The sequence below is a fragment of the Apis cerana genome, linkage group LG2, assembly GCF_029169275.1.
Source record: "Apis cerana isolate GH-2021 linkage group LG2, AcerK_1.0, whole genome shotgun sequence".
Lineage (NCBI taxonomy): Eukaryota > Metazoa > Arthropoda > Insecta > Hymenoptera > Apidae > Apis > Apis cerana.
The window spans coordinates 4,626,109-4,643,028 of record NC_083853.1 but is presented as its reverse complement, the minus strand read 5'-3'; the positions used below and the strand labels follow the sequence as shown (position 1 = coordinate 4,643,028).

The 16,920-nt window shown below is 25.2% G+C and overlaps 4 protein-coding genes across 39 annotated transcripts in view; 2 read left to right on the top strand and 2 right to left on the bottom strand.

Moving 5' to 3' along the window:
* Positions 1 to 4,148, top strand: part of LOC107995386 (band 4.1-like protein 4A) — a 64,404-nt gene extending 60,256 nt beyond the window's left edge. For 6 of the 11 annotated variants that reach the window (XM_017052867.3, XM_017052870.3, XM_062071855.1 and 3 more), the window contains 7 exons: positions 208 to 422; positions 950 to 1,025; positions 1,113 to 1,198; positions 1,819 to 1,977; positions 2,859 to 3,132; positions 3,639 to 3,745; positions 4,011 to 4,148. In XM_017052867.3, the coding sequence (XP_016908356.1) occupies positions 208 to 422; positions 950 to 1,025; positions 1,113 to 1,198; positions 1,819 to 1,977; positions 2,859 to 3,132; positions 3,639 to 3,745; positions 4,011 to 4,047 (954 nt within the window). In that variant the 3' untranslated portion in view covers positions 4,048 to 4,148. The remainder of the gene's footprint in view (positions 1 to 207; positions 423 to 949; positions 1,026 to 1,112; positions 1,199 to 1,818; positions 1,978 to 2,858; positions 3,133 to 3,638; positions 3,746 to 4,010) is intronic. The other 5 variants (XM_062071860.1, XM_062071859.1, XM_062071858.1 and 2 more) reach the window with 3 other exon arrangements.
* LOC107995387 (signal recognition particle 9 kDa protein) lies at positions 3,924 to 5,320 on the bottom strand. Its single transcript, XM_017052871.3, has 3 exons — positions 4,894 to 5,320; positions 4,426 to 4,494; positions 3,924 to 4,345 (listed from the first exon to the last, which is right to left on the bottom strand). The coding sequence occupies exons 1-3, from the start codon at positions 4,963 to 4,965 to the stop codon at positions 4,250 to 4,252; spliced, it is 237 nt and encodes a 78-aa protein (XP_016908360.1). The 5' UTR covers positions 4,966 to 5,320; the 3' UTR covers positions 3,924 to 4,249.
* Positions 5,321 to 6,316: 996 nt separating this feature from the next.
* LOC107995383 (calpain-B) overlaps positions 6,317 to 16,920 on the bottom strand; it is a 15,538-nt gene continuing 4,934 nt past the window's right edge. For 3 of the 17 annotated variants that reach the window (XM_017052861.3, XM_062071853.1, XM_062071852.1), the window contains 12 exons: positions 13,276 to 13,452; positions 12,811 to 12,998; positions 12,408 to 12,711; positions 12,158 to 12,339; positions 11,540 to 11,790; positions 11,252 to 11,409; positions 10,909 to 11,126; positions 10,787 to 10,829; positions 10,066 to 10,195; positions 7,726 to 7,853; positions 7,074 to 7,269; positions 6,317 to 7,002 (listed from right to left, as the gene is read on the bottom strand). In XM_017052861.3, the coding sequence (XP_016908350.1) occupies positions 6,917 to 7,002; positions 7,074 to 7,269; positions 7,726 to 7,853; positions 10,066 to 10,195; positions 10,787 to 10,829; positions 10,909 to 11,126; positions 11,252 to 11,409; positions 11,540 to 11,790; positions 12,158 to 12,339; positions 12,408 to 12,711; positions 12,811 to 12,998; positions 13,276 to 13,452 (2,061 nt within the window). In that variant the 3' untranslated portion in view covers positions 6,317 to 6,916. Of the gene's footprint in view, positions 7,003 to 7,073; positions 7,270 to 7,725; positions 7,854 to 9,043; positions 9,179 to 10,065; positions 10,196 to 10,330; positions 10,376 to 10,786; positions 10,830 to 10,908; positions 11,127 to 11,251; positions 11,410 to 11,539; positions 11,791 to 12,157; positions 12,340 to 12,407; positions 12,712 to 12,810; positions 12,999 to 13,275; positions 13,453 to 13,563; positions 14,002 to 16,124; positions 16,761 to 16,920 lie in introns of those variants that run through there. The other 14 variants (XM_017052855.3, XM_017052860.2, XM_062071850.1 and 11 more) reach the window with 12 other exon arrangements.
* The window catches only part of LOC107995379 (toll-like receptor 7), a 50,058-nt gene continuing 47,181 nt past the window's right edge, over positions 14,044 to 16,920 (top strand). For 3 of the 10 annotated variants that reach the window (XR_003697073.2, XR_009828945.1, XM_017052853.3), the window contains exon 1: positions 14,049 to 14,181. The gene's annotated coding sequence lies outside the window, so the exon portion shown is untranslated. Of the gene's footprint in view, positions 14,182 to 16,478; positions 16,581 to 16,920 lie in introns of those variants that run through there. The other 7 variants (XR_009828946.1, XR_009828942.1, XR_009828944.1 and 4 more) reach the window with 6 other exon arrangements.

Below are 16,920 nucleotides of genomic sequence, written 5' to 3'. Positions count from 1 at the left end.
CTTTTGATAGATTAGATTAAATGCTGTTTCTTTAAAATCTTATTATATTTATAAATTCCAACTTTTTAAACTTTGAGTAATTTGATGAAGTAAGTAAATTTATTTTAATAGTGATTCTTATCGCATTAGAATTTCTCTTCTCTATAAATTGTTTATTATTTATATTGTAATTGATACGTATAAATAATATTTTCTTTTTTTTTATAGCTCTTGAGCAGACTCCAGCGACGGAGTAGCTCTGTAGAGAGTCAAAGTTCAGGGGACAGTCACAGTCGTGGTGGTCATCGTAGAAGAAGTCATAGTCATAGCCATCGAAGACACAGTCGTCATTCTGATTGTGAATCTGAGCTTTCACGGGGTTCGGACACTAGGTCGGGTCATCGTAAACACCGCAGAAAGCACAGAAGCTCTCGTTCGTCTAGGTATAGTTTCTCGCTCGTTTCATTTTATATGGAGCAACTACATACCGATATTTTATATTTCATTGTTAACAAAAGTCGAAGAACTATTAAAAAGAAGAAAAATATTTTAATTGTATTAATAAGCCACGTAATATACGTTTGTTATCGTATATTGAAACAATTAAGCCATGCTATATGCCAGCCTAATTATTAATTAATCGACTCAATAAAGATCCCTTATACGGTGATGCGAAAATGAAATAACTTGACAGTACGTCTTGGACGAGTTCGTCGACCGTAAAGACGAGAAAGAAACCCTCGTGCTCATTATAATCTCACGGTAGGGTACATAGAGCGCATAAAGGTGATAATTATTTTAATGACGATGCGCTTGAGAAGTAGCAACGAAATCTTTCTACGCGATATTATTCCATTTTTTCAATGAAAAATCACAAGCAGAACGAATTTCAAATTTAATTTGTTACTTATTATAATTGGTACATTGAACATTTCGGAATTTATATTATACACGTGGTGAATCTTTTCAGACACGAATTGGTAGATTCTGAACCACAATGGAGAGAAGCACAGAAGCGGAAGGGCGAAGGAGTTCAACGGGCTGTTGTAAGTTCGATGGCAATATAATTTTTATAATGTAATTCGATATAATAATGTTTTTGTTTCTTGTCTTAATGTAATATGTTTCAATAGGTGAGTCATACAGAACCAAGAAGAAGGCATAGAAGTAGACACCGGAGTCCTTCTCAAAAGCAACCACTGCCAGATGAGCTTAGGAAGTACGTTTTCTTTATGAAACTATAGTACAATATTGAAATAATTGTTTTTTTAAATATTTAATTTTTATTCTCGTGTCAGTTCGGTTTGAATAAAAAGACATCAGAAAAAATTGTTTGATTTGGAGGGGTAAGTATAATATTAAGCATTTTGTGATATATTACATTATATTGTGTAAATCTTAGATTTATTATAATAGCACATAATTATTATTAAATGCATGAAAACGAAATGATGAAAAGTGAATTTTTGACTACCTGCTCAATATAAATATAACATAATATAATTTATAAATATAAATATAATATAATTTTAAAAAAATCACTGTAAATATTAATGTTAAAAATTGCACAAAGTTTTTGTATTATATTTCTTCCTCCAAATTAAACAACCTGTGCAACCTGTGTATATATTACACTCTATATATTACTATGTAAAGTATACTAATCTAAAATAATACTAAATTACTTCTGGTGTGAATGAAATAATTTGAATATAATTTATGCAAGGCAATTTATATAATAATTATAACACAACGAAGTTCCTACGAAATTAATAAATTTCTTTCATTATATAGCACAATGCATAACGTAAAACAATGAAACAATGGCTGATTTTCCAGACACTTGGAGTTTGGGCTAGTCGATACTTCTGGAATGAGTGAACAGCAACGACGAGAGATACCATATACGGTGGTTCAATCGCAAACGTCCGTGCAACAATGTACTCTACAATCTAGTAATTCTCGATTGGACGATGCAGACTCGTCGTCCCTACCTAGGTACGATGATCTCAAGACGGCCTGCAACATCCACAGTCATCCTCCACAGTTGGAGGATGAGACGGGATCCGTAGTCATTGTTTGAAATGTTTCCCATTGCATGTGGTGTCTTTTTTTTTCTTTTTTTCTTTCTTTTTTCTTTTTTTTTTTTTTTTTTTTTTTTTTTAATTTATTCAGAGAGCATGTAAATGAATTACTTTTAAGCATGCCCCTTATTATTTATTTAAAGCATGACAGATATTTAATAAATCGATGAGATTAACAGCTTGTTGCACCTGTTTATTTATTTCCTGGCTGGCACACCTATACTGATGCTTTCGCTATTCCATGAAAAATACATTGGTGTTCCATGAATGTACGTTATAGCAAGAAAAATTGTAGCATTTGTTCATGTGTGTTTTTTTTTTTTCTATTGAAATGTTTGTTGTGTACTTTTTGTGTATGGTATAATAATGCATCGTGTTAATTGTTAAGTAAATGAGATCGGTATATGGGAGTGTTGAAGTTCTGGTAATTAATCATTGTCAACGATCCGGATCTTCATTGTGCCAGATGACTCGAATCCCTGAAACACTTTTTTCTCATAGGTAGCCAGTAATATCATTCTAAAAAAAAATATTTGTAGACTTTTAAAATATATTGGCGTATGTAAATGATCGACGAATGAAGAAATTGTTACGTAAAATTTAGTGTTTTAATGTGAATAAAAATGTGTATCGCTATAAGGAATGCAATATGGCTCGTAGTATGTATTAACCATGTTATGAACATTTGGTAAACTAAAATGTATTACATATGCATCGATGTCGTAATGGTGTCCGATCTGGGATGTGCTTAAATTTTGCCGTGATATCCCAAGATTGTTAAGGAATCACTTTCAGAACGATCGGATCCGTTGGCAAAAGAAACAGAAGAATGATACAACATAGTCACGATGGAAGTTATAATTTGCCACCAACCAGACCGAGTCAAGTTGATATAAAATACTACGATGGTAATAGGAGCGAGTGCAATATGAGGAAGGACTTTTATTATACACGTAACAACAGAATATTGATAGGAAGTAACGTGGACAGTGGGCTCGGGGAAAGTACACCGCAAGAATTTTCAAGTTGCTGCTCAAGCTCTGCCGACAGCGCTAAGCCTACTCGGGTAGTATGTATTTTTTTGCTTGCTCGTTTATAACAACGTTTATTTCTTCGTTTATTTGATTTTGGTTACCAGTTTTGGTTTCAAGTGAAACTCGTTATTTTCTATATATATTTTTTACTCTTTATACGTAATTTTAATTCATTGTGTTATTATTTATGTTATCAGAAAATAATGGGTAACACTTTTGCTTCAAGTAGTTTAAGCTTTTTGCTTTTAAGAAAGAATAAAAGATTATTATAATCTTTTGAATTTATAGATAAAATTATCTTTATTGAATTCGCTCTTATCATCATATAAAGGTCTTTTAGACACACTAAGCGCTTTTTACAAACATATGTGGTTAAGGCTTGCTATTTCTTCTTCTGCTAGCCACAGCATTTTATTCCTTTCTTTTTAATTATAGAGTGATAAGAATTGATTCAACAAAATGCTGTTGCTAATATGTGTAGTGTATTGTATTGTACAATTCTTTGCATAGTAAATTAGTAAAATAGTTTTGTTTGGTATAGCCGCAAATGCAATTAGGGGGAGAGGTACGCTATGAACTGTCTTCAAATCAAGAAATCTACCCTCCTGTTGATACTACTCTGGATGCTGTTCTTCAGCCCATTATATCGTAAGTGCTTCTTTTCATTGCTTTGTGCTTCTCTCTTATAATAATATCTAGTAAAGAATTAAAATTAAGTTTGGCTTTATTAATAACTAATGCACTATATGCTGCTGTTACAAAGATATAGACATAGTTACACTTTCTAAGTAAAAAGTATTGGTATTTTTCAAATAAAGATATCACATTTTTACATTTTTTAATGATTTATTTAGAAATTTATTTTTAAATAAATTGTTACTTATATACTATGATACATTTTGTACTGTTTCAGAACTTTAACAAGGAGGCAACGGAACCGCCCGAATTGAGCATGAAGCTTTAAATAAATACAAATAGACATTTATGCACATATTGTATATTTAAGAAAATTTTTATACCTCATTCAAATTAAATATCTATAATCCCATCAGTCACTGAATCTTATGAAATGGAACAACATAAACATGAATTAAATGCGCAGCACTTTTATTCCTTGATTAAAAAATGTCCCTAATTTTATCTAGTCCTTATTTAGCTCTCCTTAGATGCCATATGCCTCATCAAATTTCCTATAAATTTTTCCATCTTTTTTAAGTCCTGTGCTATTTCCGTTTTATATTGTAGACACTATAAAAAAGAATTATAAATATATTATTTAAATATACTTTTAAGAATTATAAGGTAAGTTGTATAAGAATAAAGCTTACCGTTCGATTATCTGTAAGTTTTAGACATAAAATACCTTTATTATGGCAATATTTCATTGTATACCGAGCCTAAAGAAACAAAACAATAAATTATAAACTTCATAATTATTAAACTATTTATAAATACTATCAATTTCTATAAATTTTATTAATCATACCTCTAATTTAATGTTGATCAATTGATTAATTTTAATAATAAAATAAATATTAATTTTTTATAAAATAAATACTTATTTATATCTAAATTAATGAATATAAAAATTTTATATATTTAAAATAATATTATTTTTTCATTTTAAAAAATTATATAGTAGAATTAGAATTTAAATGACATATTGTCATGTCACGATTATAATTTACTATTTATATTTAATCAACATGTTATTAATTAAAATACAATTATGTTATAAAAAATATAATTCTTATAAAAAATTGATTAAATTAATAATAATTTAATATAAAATATACCTTCATTGGATCTTGAAGATATAACCTCTCAGCACCTTTTTCGAACTCTTCCCATGAATTTAAATACGTCATTTTTATTAGTAACAAAGTAAGAATTATGTAGATAATTAGAATTAGATATTTAAAGATATAATTATACAAATAGTATTTAATGCATTGCCAGAAAAAACTTTGTTTATAAGAATCACAAAACGTGAGAGAAACATACACAGATGTCTTGTTGGAACTGGAATGAACAAAAAGAAATTGTTTTCGTGGCGGCCCCTATGGATAAGTCGGTATATTAAATATCGACACTGACAAGATATCGATGCACTAGCTTTTAAAGATAAAGAGAACAAATAATGGAAAAGAGATAGAAATAGGATAAAAATATTGAAATCAACGCCATCTCCAGAGTGCCGCAAATGAAACATATATAAAAAGGACAATAAATAATAAATGAAGGATAGAGATAGGTAAAATAATAAAAATTGACTATTAACGCCATCTTTCGACTATTCGAGATATTTATCCAAAAATAGGACGAAGTAGGGTAAGAATTGAAGATTAGCGCCATCCTTTGAGTATTTTGTAAAAAAAAGTTACTTTTGATATTTAAGAGATGGCGCTAAGAGTCAAAAATCTTGCTCTATCTCTATCCTTTTCTTATTATTCACTATCCTTTCTACGTATGTTTCATTTACGGCACTCTAGAGATGGCGCTGATTTCAATATTTTTATTCTATCTGTCTTTGTCTTGTCGTATCTCTCCTTGTCTTTACCTTGTCTTATTCCGTAAACTTTATATTCTAAAAAACGACACCGATATATGATTATTTCATCTGTTGTCTTTTTTATTTTATTTATTTAACTTATTGATATAATAATAATAAATCTTAACATAATCATCCAATTTTTATATTATAGGTATAATATATAGTATATGTTTAGTTTTATTTATTTATATATTATATAGGTATTTTATATACATATGATTATTTTAGGTTAGAAAAGAAAACACAACAGAAAAGAAAATATTTTAATCTTATTAAATTTTAATTAAAATTAAAATTTATTTAAATTTTTAATAATTATATTTAATAAAATGTTCGAAACATAACAATTTTAATTATAGTTGAATGATTAAATTTCATATTGTTATTAATATTATTATAGATAAAAAAAATAAAATAAAATCAGAATTAATTAAAATGATTATTAAAAATTTCAATAAAAAGAAAAAATTTTAATTTAATTAAAAAAAGATAATATATATTTATATAATTGTTGATTCGTTGATATTTTCTTAACTATATTTTGGTAACATGTTATCATATAATTAAATTATTAATAGTCTAATAAAATATATATATATTTCACTAAAATAAATAAAAAAGAAATATTTTACAATATTTATATAGGGAAAATAAAAATATAATTCTAAAAAGAAATTCTTAAATTTTATTTAGAATAGAATTTAAACATATTTTCAAATTTTACAATTTTATTTTCTTATATGCAATCAATGAATATAATCATTGCAAATGCAACAATGAGGAATATGATAATAAATTTAAGGAATATTAAAATAATTAATGTAGAGTTCATTATATAAAATATAGATTAAGTTTACTCTACATCTGTTTTAATAAATTATTATTATTTTAAGAAAATTCAAATTTAAATCTATAAAAATATATCAAGGCACAAAATATCAGGTTCTGTCTACAGACATATATATAGCAAAAAAAAAAAAATATATAATATGGATAAATATTATTAGATACAAAATTTTAAATATAATACTTTCTTTTTTTTTTGTATATTTTAAATAAAATTTTGATAATAGAATTTATAAGAATTTTACGTACTCACGCGTAAAATTTACATAAAACATTTTTTCTAAATATATGTTTTTTTTTTAATCTATTTAACATGTTTCTTGTATTTTTATTTTACATTAAATCTGCGAGTAGAAAAATTTCTTAAAATACGGACGTATTTGTCTATTTTTGTCAATGATTTTGAAATATGCATTATATTACGAGTATAATGTCTTCTCTATCCATTCTTCCATTGTGAATGTTGCCGTATTAGTTAAATCTGGATCACGTTCTCTGAAAATATCTAAAAGCAACAAACATATATTAATTATGCTATATTCTAGCTATTTTATCTATTAGTGTTTATTCATTTACCTATCATTGTTTTGAGTCGTACTGCGCACATTATATAATCATCAAAGGTAATCATACCATCTTTCGTTCCGTAACGATGCACTAAGATATTTAAAATATGATTATTGAGCCGATAACCCGCGCTATTTAATGCTTGTCTCAATTCAAACGCGCTTAAATGTCCAGTTTCATCTCTGTCGTATAATTTAAACACAGCCTGGAAATTAATTATTTTTAATTATGATTATTTATAGTTATATTTTTTAAGTTAAAATTGGATAGTGCAATGAAATATTGTATTCTAATTTATTTGTTTAAGTTCTCAATTTTCTAAAATTTTAAAAAGTAAAAATAATACAAATTATATATTATAATTTAAAATATTTGAAATAAAGTATAATTATTCATATTTGATAATAAATTTTTAGAATAAAAAAAATTATTCAAATAACTTATTTTAATAACAATTAGATTTGTTTAATTAAACATTAAGAATTTCACTTTACTTGTAGATAATAATTGTTACACTTCACATTCAAATTATTAATATTATTATTTAAAAAAAATTTTATAAAATTTCTAATAATTTTGATTTTCTAACAAATAAGATCTCAAATGTCTCTGATAATCAAAAATTTCATTTTTTTACGATTTTTGTAAAAAATTAACATACTCTCCATTTCTTTATATCGGTCCATAACTGTCTAAATTCTTCAAATCCGAGTTTTCCAGAATGATCTACATCTAGCATAGCTACCATGCTACGACATACATCCTTACTGAATCCTTTATTATTTGTTTCTGAAATAGAAAAAAACACTTTCGCTTGTGATATTCATTTATATGATATATGATACTATCATGTTAAATTCATATTATTATACATAGTACATTTTGATTAATATAAAATTCTGAAATATAAAATATATATGAAATATAAAGCAGAAAGGTAATAAGGAGTTATCGCTATAAAATTAACGACGACAACACTACAGATATAAACATAATATAAATAAGATGACAATGGACTGTAATTAGTAGCATTATAATAAAGCTACATTTTTACATTCTGAAATAAAAATTTAATAAATTATTTCCAAGCTCGTTAAATATCTTTTTCGTGACAAAGACACATGCACAAACTTAATTATCTGTTCCTCAAGCTTTTGAATTGCTTTTGCATTTATGTTTTGTTACTGATTAAATATTTTACTACAAATTTTAAGCAGATTTTGTTAAGATAAATGATAATTTTTCTATTTAATCTGTTCAATTTATTGATTCTTTATTTTTAAATTTCATCATTTTGAAAATGATTCGTCTGATATATTTAATGATTCTTAGTTTTGTTTAAAAAAATTTTAGATAACATAACAAAATTTTAGATAACGTAACATAACATAACATAAAATTTAAGAACAATCTCGCTTCCTAAAATTATATATAGAAAAAGAATTGGTCGATTTATGTTTAAATTATGTAATTTTAAAAGATATCATTTTCATTAAAAGATAAAAATCAATTGTTCATTTACAATTTTATGATTTAACTAATCTTTTTATTAATTATATTATGGCATATAATATCTAAAAAATCGTGTCAGATTTCAATTGCATATGAATATATTAACATTCTATTAATGAAAATTATTAATTTAATTTTTTTTATAATACAGACATTATATTATATATGGTATAAACCTACTATGAAAATAACAATTTCTAAATATAAATTATAAAAATTATAATTATAAGATAAATTGATAAAAATTTAAAAATAAATATATACTTACTATAATATTATCAAAAGAAAAATAAAAAAAATTATGATCTATATTCAAAAATTAATGTTTTCAACAAAATATTTTAGTAATCGAGCAATTCTTTTTCTATAAAGGACATTGTCAAGAAAATAATTTTTCTCTATATTACATATATAAGGAATGATGATCTGTAGGGTAAAGTATATACATATACTGGATGATGTCTTACCTACAGTCTTATTGTATTGTTCATTATTACAAAGAATGCCGCACAGCAGTGAGATGAGAGTGTCGATAAACGAACCATTTCCTTGTACAGATTCAGGGGCATGAACTTCACTACGACGAGCCGACTGTGGTAGTTCTACCCGTAACATACAGCTACATGTTAACATTAAATTTTACATATGTACATTCGGGTCAAATCAATCGATATATATTAAAACTTTAAGATCATAAAACTATAATAGTATATCAGTAAATCTTTTCTTAGAATTCTTTATTTTATATCAATTATAACATACTTAATATCATTACAAAAAAAGCTTTGTCGAAAAATTTGAATTTAATTTCTATCATTTCTAAATTAATTAAAATTAAAAAATTTTCAATGTTAATTTAAAAATTAAAAAATCTTAATCTTAATTATGAGTAGTCATTTATTAATCGCCATTATGTTACATACATATTGTAATAAATAAGTTTAAACAAAGTATAAATTAATTATATAGACTTTATGTATTTTTGTCTTTTAGAGGACCCAAATGTATTTATGTATGAAGTATGTATGAAGTAATTATGTATACAGAAAGAAACGAAACATGCACAAGAGTGAACGAAAGTGAAGTTTGCGTTACATTAGCATTCACACAACTGATTCACGATGAAAATGAATTAATCGAAATAATGCATTAACAAACTACTAAAACCAGAATGCATAGTGCTATTTGCGTGTCACTTCATAAAGTATTCTGAACGAATGATTAATAACAAAAAAGCATTATTATGAAAGCTTTACGAATATTACAAAACCTTTTCTTAATAATAAGCGAATAGCCAAAATAACAAAATAAAATAAAAGAATTGTAAGATTATATACGATAACTTATTTCTAATATCATAAATATGATATTTTCTTAATTATGATATATTTTTTTCATAAATTTCATTTATAATATTATTCTTCATATTACATTAAAAATTTTGCAATTAATATAAATAAATTAAAATAAATTAAATAAATAATCATACCTTTTCGCATCGCAAAATCTAAAATTTCCTTCAGTTCCATCCAATCTACTTCCATATCGTCACCGGCAAGCTTTTTAAAGAATTCTCGAACTTTTTCTGCATTTCGATCTGGTTCTGGTTCATCTCGAACCTAAAAGATGGAAATATTGAAATTTGAGAAATGAATAATATGAGATGATAAATTTTATTATTATATAATTAAGTTTTAATAATAATTATCATAAAATATTTATGCTTGGATGAATATTAGCGTGCAAATATTTACCTTATCTCCATCAGCGTGTTCATCAGCACTTTTAGGATTAATGATCTATTCGCCAAGCAATATCAACATGCAAACATTATTATAATTATTAATTAGAATTCACGATTATTGATTAAATTTTTTTTGATTAAGTTAATTACGCAATTAGATATATACATATATTATATATTTTCACAATAAACAATATTTTTAAAAAGCACTATTAAAGCTTAGCATATTAAATAAATATTATCAATATATAAATGCACAAGTAAATAGAATTGTGTGTATTTTGCATATTATTATGTGTTAATAATAGATGGTGCAAAATCTATTATCGTGCGATCTATGCACATTTATTTATTAACAGTAATTGTTTTTAAAAAAAAATATATTAAAACATAAATTTTTATACCGATATTTTTAATATTTATATATTATATATAATATATTTAATTATAAATATAAATATCTTACCCTATCATCAACTTCTCCAACACCAACCTCATCATCGTTTTCTCTAAAGAAAATATAATTTTAATATAAATTTTTAATTTTTACTGCAATAAAGTTCTTATTATAAAGAAAGATATACTTACTGCATATTGTTTTTATTTTCAGAGAAGATTCTTAGCAAAAATTCACCTTCTTCATTAGGATCGAATGTACTTGGAACTATACAATACACACCAGGTGGTAATTTGAAACGGCACGTCACTTCTCGTAAATTTATAAATGCTGGTGATCTTGCAACTGATGCATTATATTTGAAGAAATTAATGTCTAATGGTTTAGGTAACCGTTCAGGATATTCCAACTATATAATCATTATAATCAATATATTGTCTTTCATAATATTAATATTAATATTTTTGAATTATTAGGTATGAAATATTCGTTAATATTATAATATTATAATTATATTATAATATAAACACCTACATGATATATTGCAAATCCAATTGTCAAACATTCTGCACCCATTCTCCTCTGTGCTCGCCTATTTTTTTGCATCAATGCAACAATAACTGTACACTTATCATCATCTTCATCAGGATATTCCAATGTAATTCGGTATTGTGGATTATGCCAAAAAGTTTCTATAATTTATTAAAAATAAAAATGAAAATTCATTATTATTTTATAACAGCATAATAGAAACAAAAAAATGATTAAATAAGAATTAATAAAATAATTAAATTAAAAGATCAAATAATAAGAAACGTTTACCTAAAAAGTTCCTACAACCTCCTGCTGTAACACCACGTACCCATTCTCCTTCAAACACACTCATCTCCCATTTCTTTTTACCAGCATTTAAATCGTCCTCGCTCAACGAGTCTGGATTCAAATTACATATTTCTAATTGTGTAAAATATTTGATAAAGTCATGATATGACATCCAAAATTCACCGTCCATATCGAACGTCAATCCTAATTCTTCTTTCTCATGATCAGGAATAAATCTCCATTCTGGAGACCTATTAGGTAAAAATTCATTTTATTAAATAAAATCATTATGTGAAACAAAATATGATGTTCTCTATAAGTTAGTTCATAAGAATATTTCATTGTAAGATTTTTTTATGAATAATCCATATAACGTGTTTCATTAATATTTTGCATATATATTTATTCATGTTTCAATAATATTCATAATTTTTTTAAATAAGAAAAAAACAAAAGTTATCAAGTAAATCTTAGATATTATAAAAATTATAAAAATTTAAAAAAAATTATATTCTCTTTCAGAATAAGTATAACTTTGTTAATTTTGAGAATTCAGAGTTCTTTATATATTTTTTATACATTTATAATTTAATGCCTTCATAAATCTATTTAACTTACTGATCACTCCATGGACCATTCCATTCTGCTTCATTACCCCATGGATTTCTAAGTCTAAGTAGAGGTATTCTTCCATACTGGTTAGGCGTTTGAATTTCTACATATTTAACACGTGTAATACTGTAAGCATGACCTCTGATCAGACCTTGAGGTGTCTCAGCTTCCAATATACTTGGATCAGGCTAAAATAGTAACTTATTTTATTTGTGGATTCGACGATCACTGAATTTAAGAAAATGTCAAATTATACCTCTATCGAACATCCCATCAACGAGTTTCTTTCGTAAGCTTTTAAGAGAATATTGAATAGATTTGGAGGCGTTTCATCCATCTGATACATTTCCGTTACACCACCCGTAAAGTCCTCCATGGCTTCACAAGTAGTTCCACCTTTCAATGCTTCGTACGAGCCATGAAGCTTCGCATATGCTTTCTCTAATAAAGCACTCCAGAATTCGTTGCTCTCAGCTGAATGTAGATATACCAATTCACCACGATAAGTTGGTAATCTATCGTCGATAACCACGTCTACCCATCTACCGTACTGCCAAAATCTATTTTTAACAAACATAAAAATTTATACGAATAAATATTTTTCGTTTACGAAGTATAATGTATATGTTTTGAAATGATTCAACTAATCATAAAAATACCTGAAATGAAAAATACCAGCATAATTTTCCTCAAAACTCTGATCTTCTGGAACTACTTGAAAAAATAAATTGACATCCATAGTGAGATTTGCAACCGCTGCCAATAGCCAACAATCTCCTAATTCGCCCTGCTGAACGTCGAATCGGGAAAAACCTTCAACGAATAGTTGAGGGTTGTCCGCAATTTCCTGTAATAAAGTGTAAAGTGATTTAAAAATCTTATTCAAATCTATAAGGAAGTAACTCTTCAATTTTATCCAATTATTTAATAATATTACAAACAAAATGCTTAAAGCTATGTAATGCATGAAATTTTATAATTCAGTGAATTATAAAATAATTTCTCTCTCTTCTTTTGTCTTTTTTTTTTCTTTCTTTCTTCTTTCTTTCTCTCTTGAAATTTTATTTGAATTCTGCATATTATATGTATGTATTAATATTATATGTATACATGAAATTTCTTACCATAGGTCGTTTCCATTCTATATATCTGTCGGGCCTTTTTGAAAAATACAACGATGAATCGTCTGCTGGAAATTCGGGATCCTCGAATAATGTTCCCGTCGACAAACATTCTTCCCTGAGTTTCTGATAATCTTGAACCACTGCTCGTGGCCTGAAGCCAGATCCTTTTTCCCCTAACTAAAACAAAAACAATATTTTTTGGCACACTTTTTTATATGAATTATAACTTTATAATTATAACTTTTATTTCTTCGTATAATTTTAAATAACAGTTCCAAGATACCCTACGTTGTAACAAGATTTTCCAATAAAATTTTTAAATGTTCTTAGAGGTATATTTTTGTACGTTTTCTTTATTTTTGTCGATTTTGGCTGAAAATTTGTATTTTTTCCTTCCTCTTTATGCGAATGAAATTTTATAGTACCAGAAATAGGAATTGAATTTTCTTTCTCGATATTGATTTTTCTATTGAATTCTAATTTCTGTGATAATTTCAATTCCGCTATATCTTGTTGCACATAATTTAAATATCTATAACTCGCGTATTTCTGTTTTTGTTCCATTTTGATGTATTCGACGTAAACAAAGTTACATTACAATTGTCATTATTCAAAGAAAAAAAAGAAAAATTATAATTATTTTGTTGATTATTTAAACAATTTTATTGTAACAAGGAAACTAAAGCTCTCGATTATGGATGAAAATATACTGTTATTGCAAACCTGTGATTAAATTTATAATATGCATTATTATCATAATACGAACGGATGAAAAACTAACCACATTTAGTTTAGATTACAAAGTATTACTGATACGAGATATGCAGAGATAAAATTCTATTTCCAATATTAGTCACATAGTGCGTACTATCAAGTCTACATGTACTACATGAGTTGATTTATTAGGTAAGTAATATAATATGTTTTTATTCTTTGATTTTCGATAACAAAATATATTACAATTATTACAATTATAAAAATAAAATTTAGAAATAAATAGACTATAATCGTTGTATCGAAAAAAAATATTTAAACTTAGAATAATAAATTATTTTTTCAGATCATCAAATTGTGCATTGACATATTTTAAAATCTTTTTGATAATACATTTATATTATATAAAAAAATTTTTGAAAAATTCATTAATTTCAAATATTTGAATTATAATTAAATATAAATAAATATGCATAGTGTTATATATTTATTGATTCATATATTTTTTAATTTAAAATCAATGCAACTATAATTAAGATAAAAAACCTATTTTTATTAAACATGAAATATTAACCATAAAATCATGAATAAAAGCATGAATAAGTTAATGTCAATAATAATGACTTACTAATAGATTTCAATCTATCTCTACGATGAATCATATATACAGTTAAAAAATAATAATATTAAAAAGAGATAAAAATTGAATGTAGAGTTAGATATTTTAATTCTATTAACTATTATTATTTCAGAATATAGATTTGTTATTTCTTTAAAAATTACATTTTAATAAAAATGATTTTTTTATAAAAATTATAGCTAGTATTGTTTATAAAAGTTGATTATTTATACATTTATTAAAAATTTATTTATATGGAATTAAATTAAATTAATTAAAATAAATACATTAAAAAAAAATTCTTTTAAATATCACAGATAAATTTTATCAATAAGAAACTCTTTTTTATTTTAACACTTGTTTTATTGTATGTACAATGAATGAATAGTAAGGTGTATGACGCATGATGAGAGTATTTTATTTTAATCGTATTCTCTGCAAGCATATCGTTAGATAAAAAATGCGTATGTATTGATTAAATTATCACAATCAATGTTATTATCTTTGAAAATAATCATTTTCATTTATAGTTCTATAATAATCGAATTAACATTAAAAATATTAAATTCATGAAAAATAAAAAATAAACAATTGTTCAACATTTATATCTCAAAATTGTTTTAAGTCATATATATACTTCTATTGTTTAATACAAATGAATTTATTATGATATATATACAATATAATAAAATATAATATTTCAAATATTTTTAATTATTTATGAATTGATAAATTTTTTAAATATTTCGATTATTATATATTTTAAAGTAAAATTTGTTTCATTTTAAAATTTTTAGAAAATTTTTATTTAATTTATATTAATGTAACTTAAATTGAAAAACTTTAACTAATTTCATAAAAATAAATTGTTATATTATATATGTTTTCAATGAAAAAAAAATCATTTATAAATTTAAAAATTGAAGATCATGCGCATATTGAAATATTATCAATTAAATTTAATTCAATATCCGGTTTTAAATTGCTTCAATATCATGCGTATAAAGAATATTATGTAATAATAATAACACAAAAAACTTATGTATATGCAAATTGCTTTGATTTCGTTTAAATGTCATGACAAACAGAGTAATTTAATTTAAATTGTTACTGGAAATTTGTTCGTTATCTTTCAAAAATACAAATGGATATAAATGTATATGTATATGTATATGTATATTTAGTTAAAATAAAATAAAATATTCGTGATTGTTTTTCTCAAATTATATTATGTAGAATCTAATAAACAAATGAAATTTCATTACTTCTAAATACTAGTAAGCAAATGTATAAATACGTAATTTTTATCTCATAAAAAAGAACAAAGACGAGATATGCGTTACACGCAATAAATTTTTGAAGTAGCTACAAACAAAAATATTGAGAACATATTTTACAACGAATTTTTAAATAAGAAAAGGATTTTATTAATAGTCAATTCTAATTGCGTTAGCCTTAGAACATATCGAATTAAAGCTCTAAAAAAAATTCATCAAAACGCTTCAAAAACGCCTACCACTTTGATGTTGAAAAGTGACGGGAGAAATCGTTTGACTTCAACCGCTGTCTTAACGAACACATCGTTAAGCACAGTTCCATTCCTATCGTCGTAATAACTCATTTTTTACGATGATTACGCCCTGAATCCTGACTAATCTACTGAGATCACCACTAATCACTAAATACCTATTTTTCACACTATTTAGATGTTTTCAATAAAAGTTAGCAATTTTCTTAGTTCATGATTAGCTCATATCATGTGCTCTATGTAAAGCTAAATGATTTAGATTGCGATAAACGAAAATTAACGGAATATTAATGCTACTATTTCACGAGATTTCACAGTACGGATATAGAACCGTTATGTTGATAGGTCTGGAGACACGAGAACTGAGCTCATTCTTCTCTTGCCCTCACCTATTTCGTCATACGACACGGTTATACACCACATAATGCAGAGAACTTTTCACAAGTATAATTTTTTTTATAATAGCACAACACTGTCAACTATTACATATTGAACTGTTATTACTGAAACAAATCTTGTAAAATACATGAACATTTTATTTTTTAGCATAACTACTCTTATAAGAAGTAAAAAGGTTATAGTATATGCAAACTACCGGTATAAAGAGTTATTATATCTAATTTGTTTATGTTCAATTTTATTTGGTTTCATTTATTTCTATTATTTTAATGTGTACGCAGCTTAATAAAATAGCACCATCTATGAAATATGTCATGAATTAATCTATGAAAGCGCGATCTTTTGAATTTTAGAAATGTAATAAAGACTTCAATTAATTTTATTG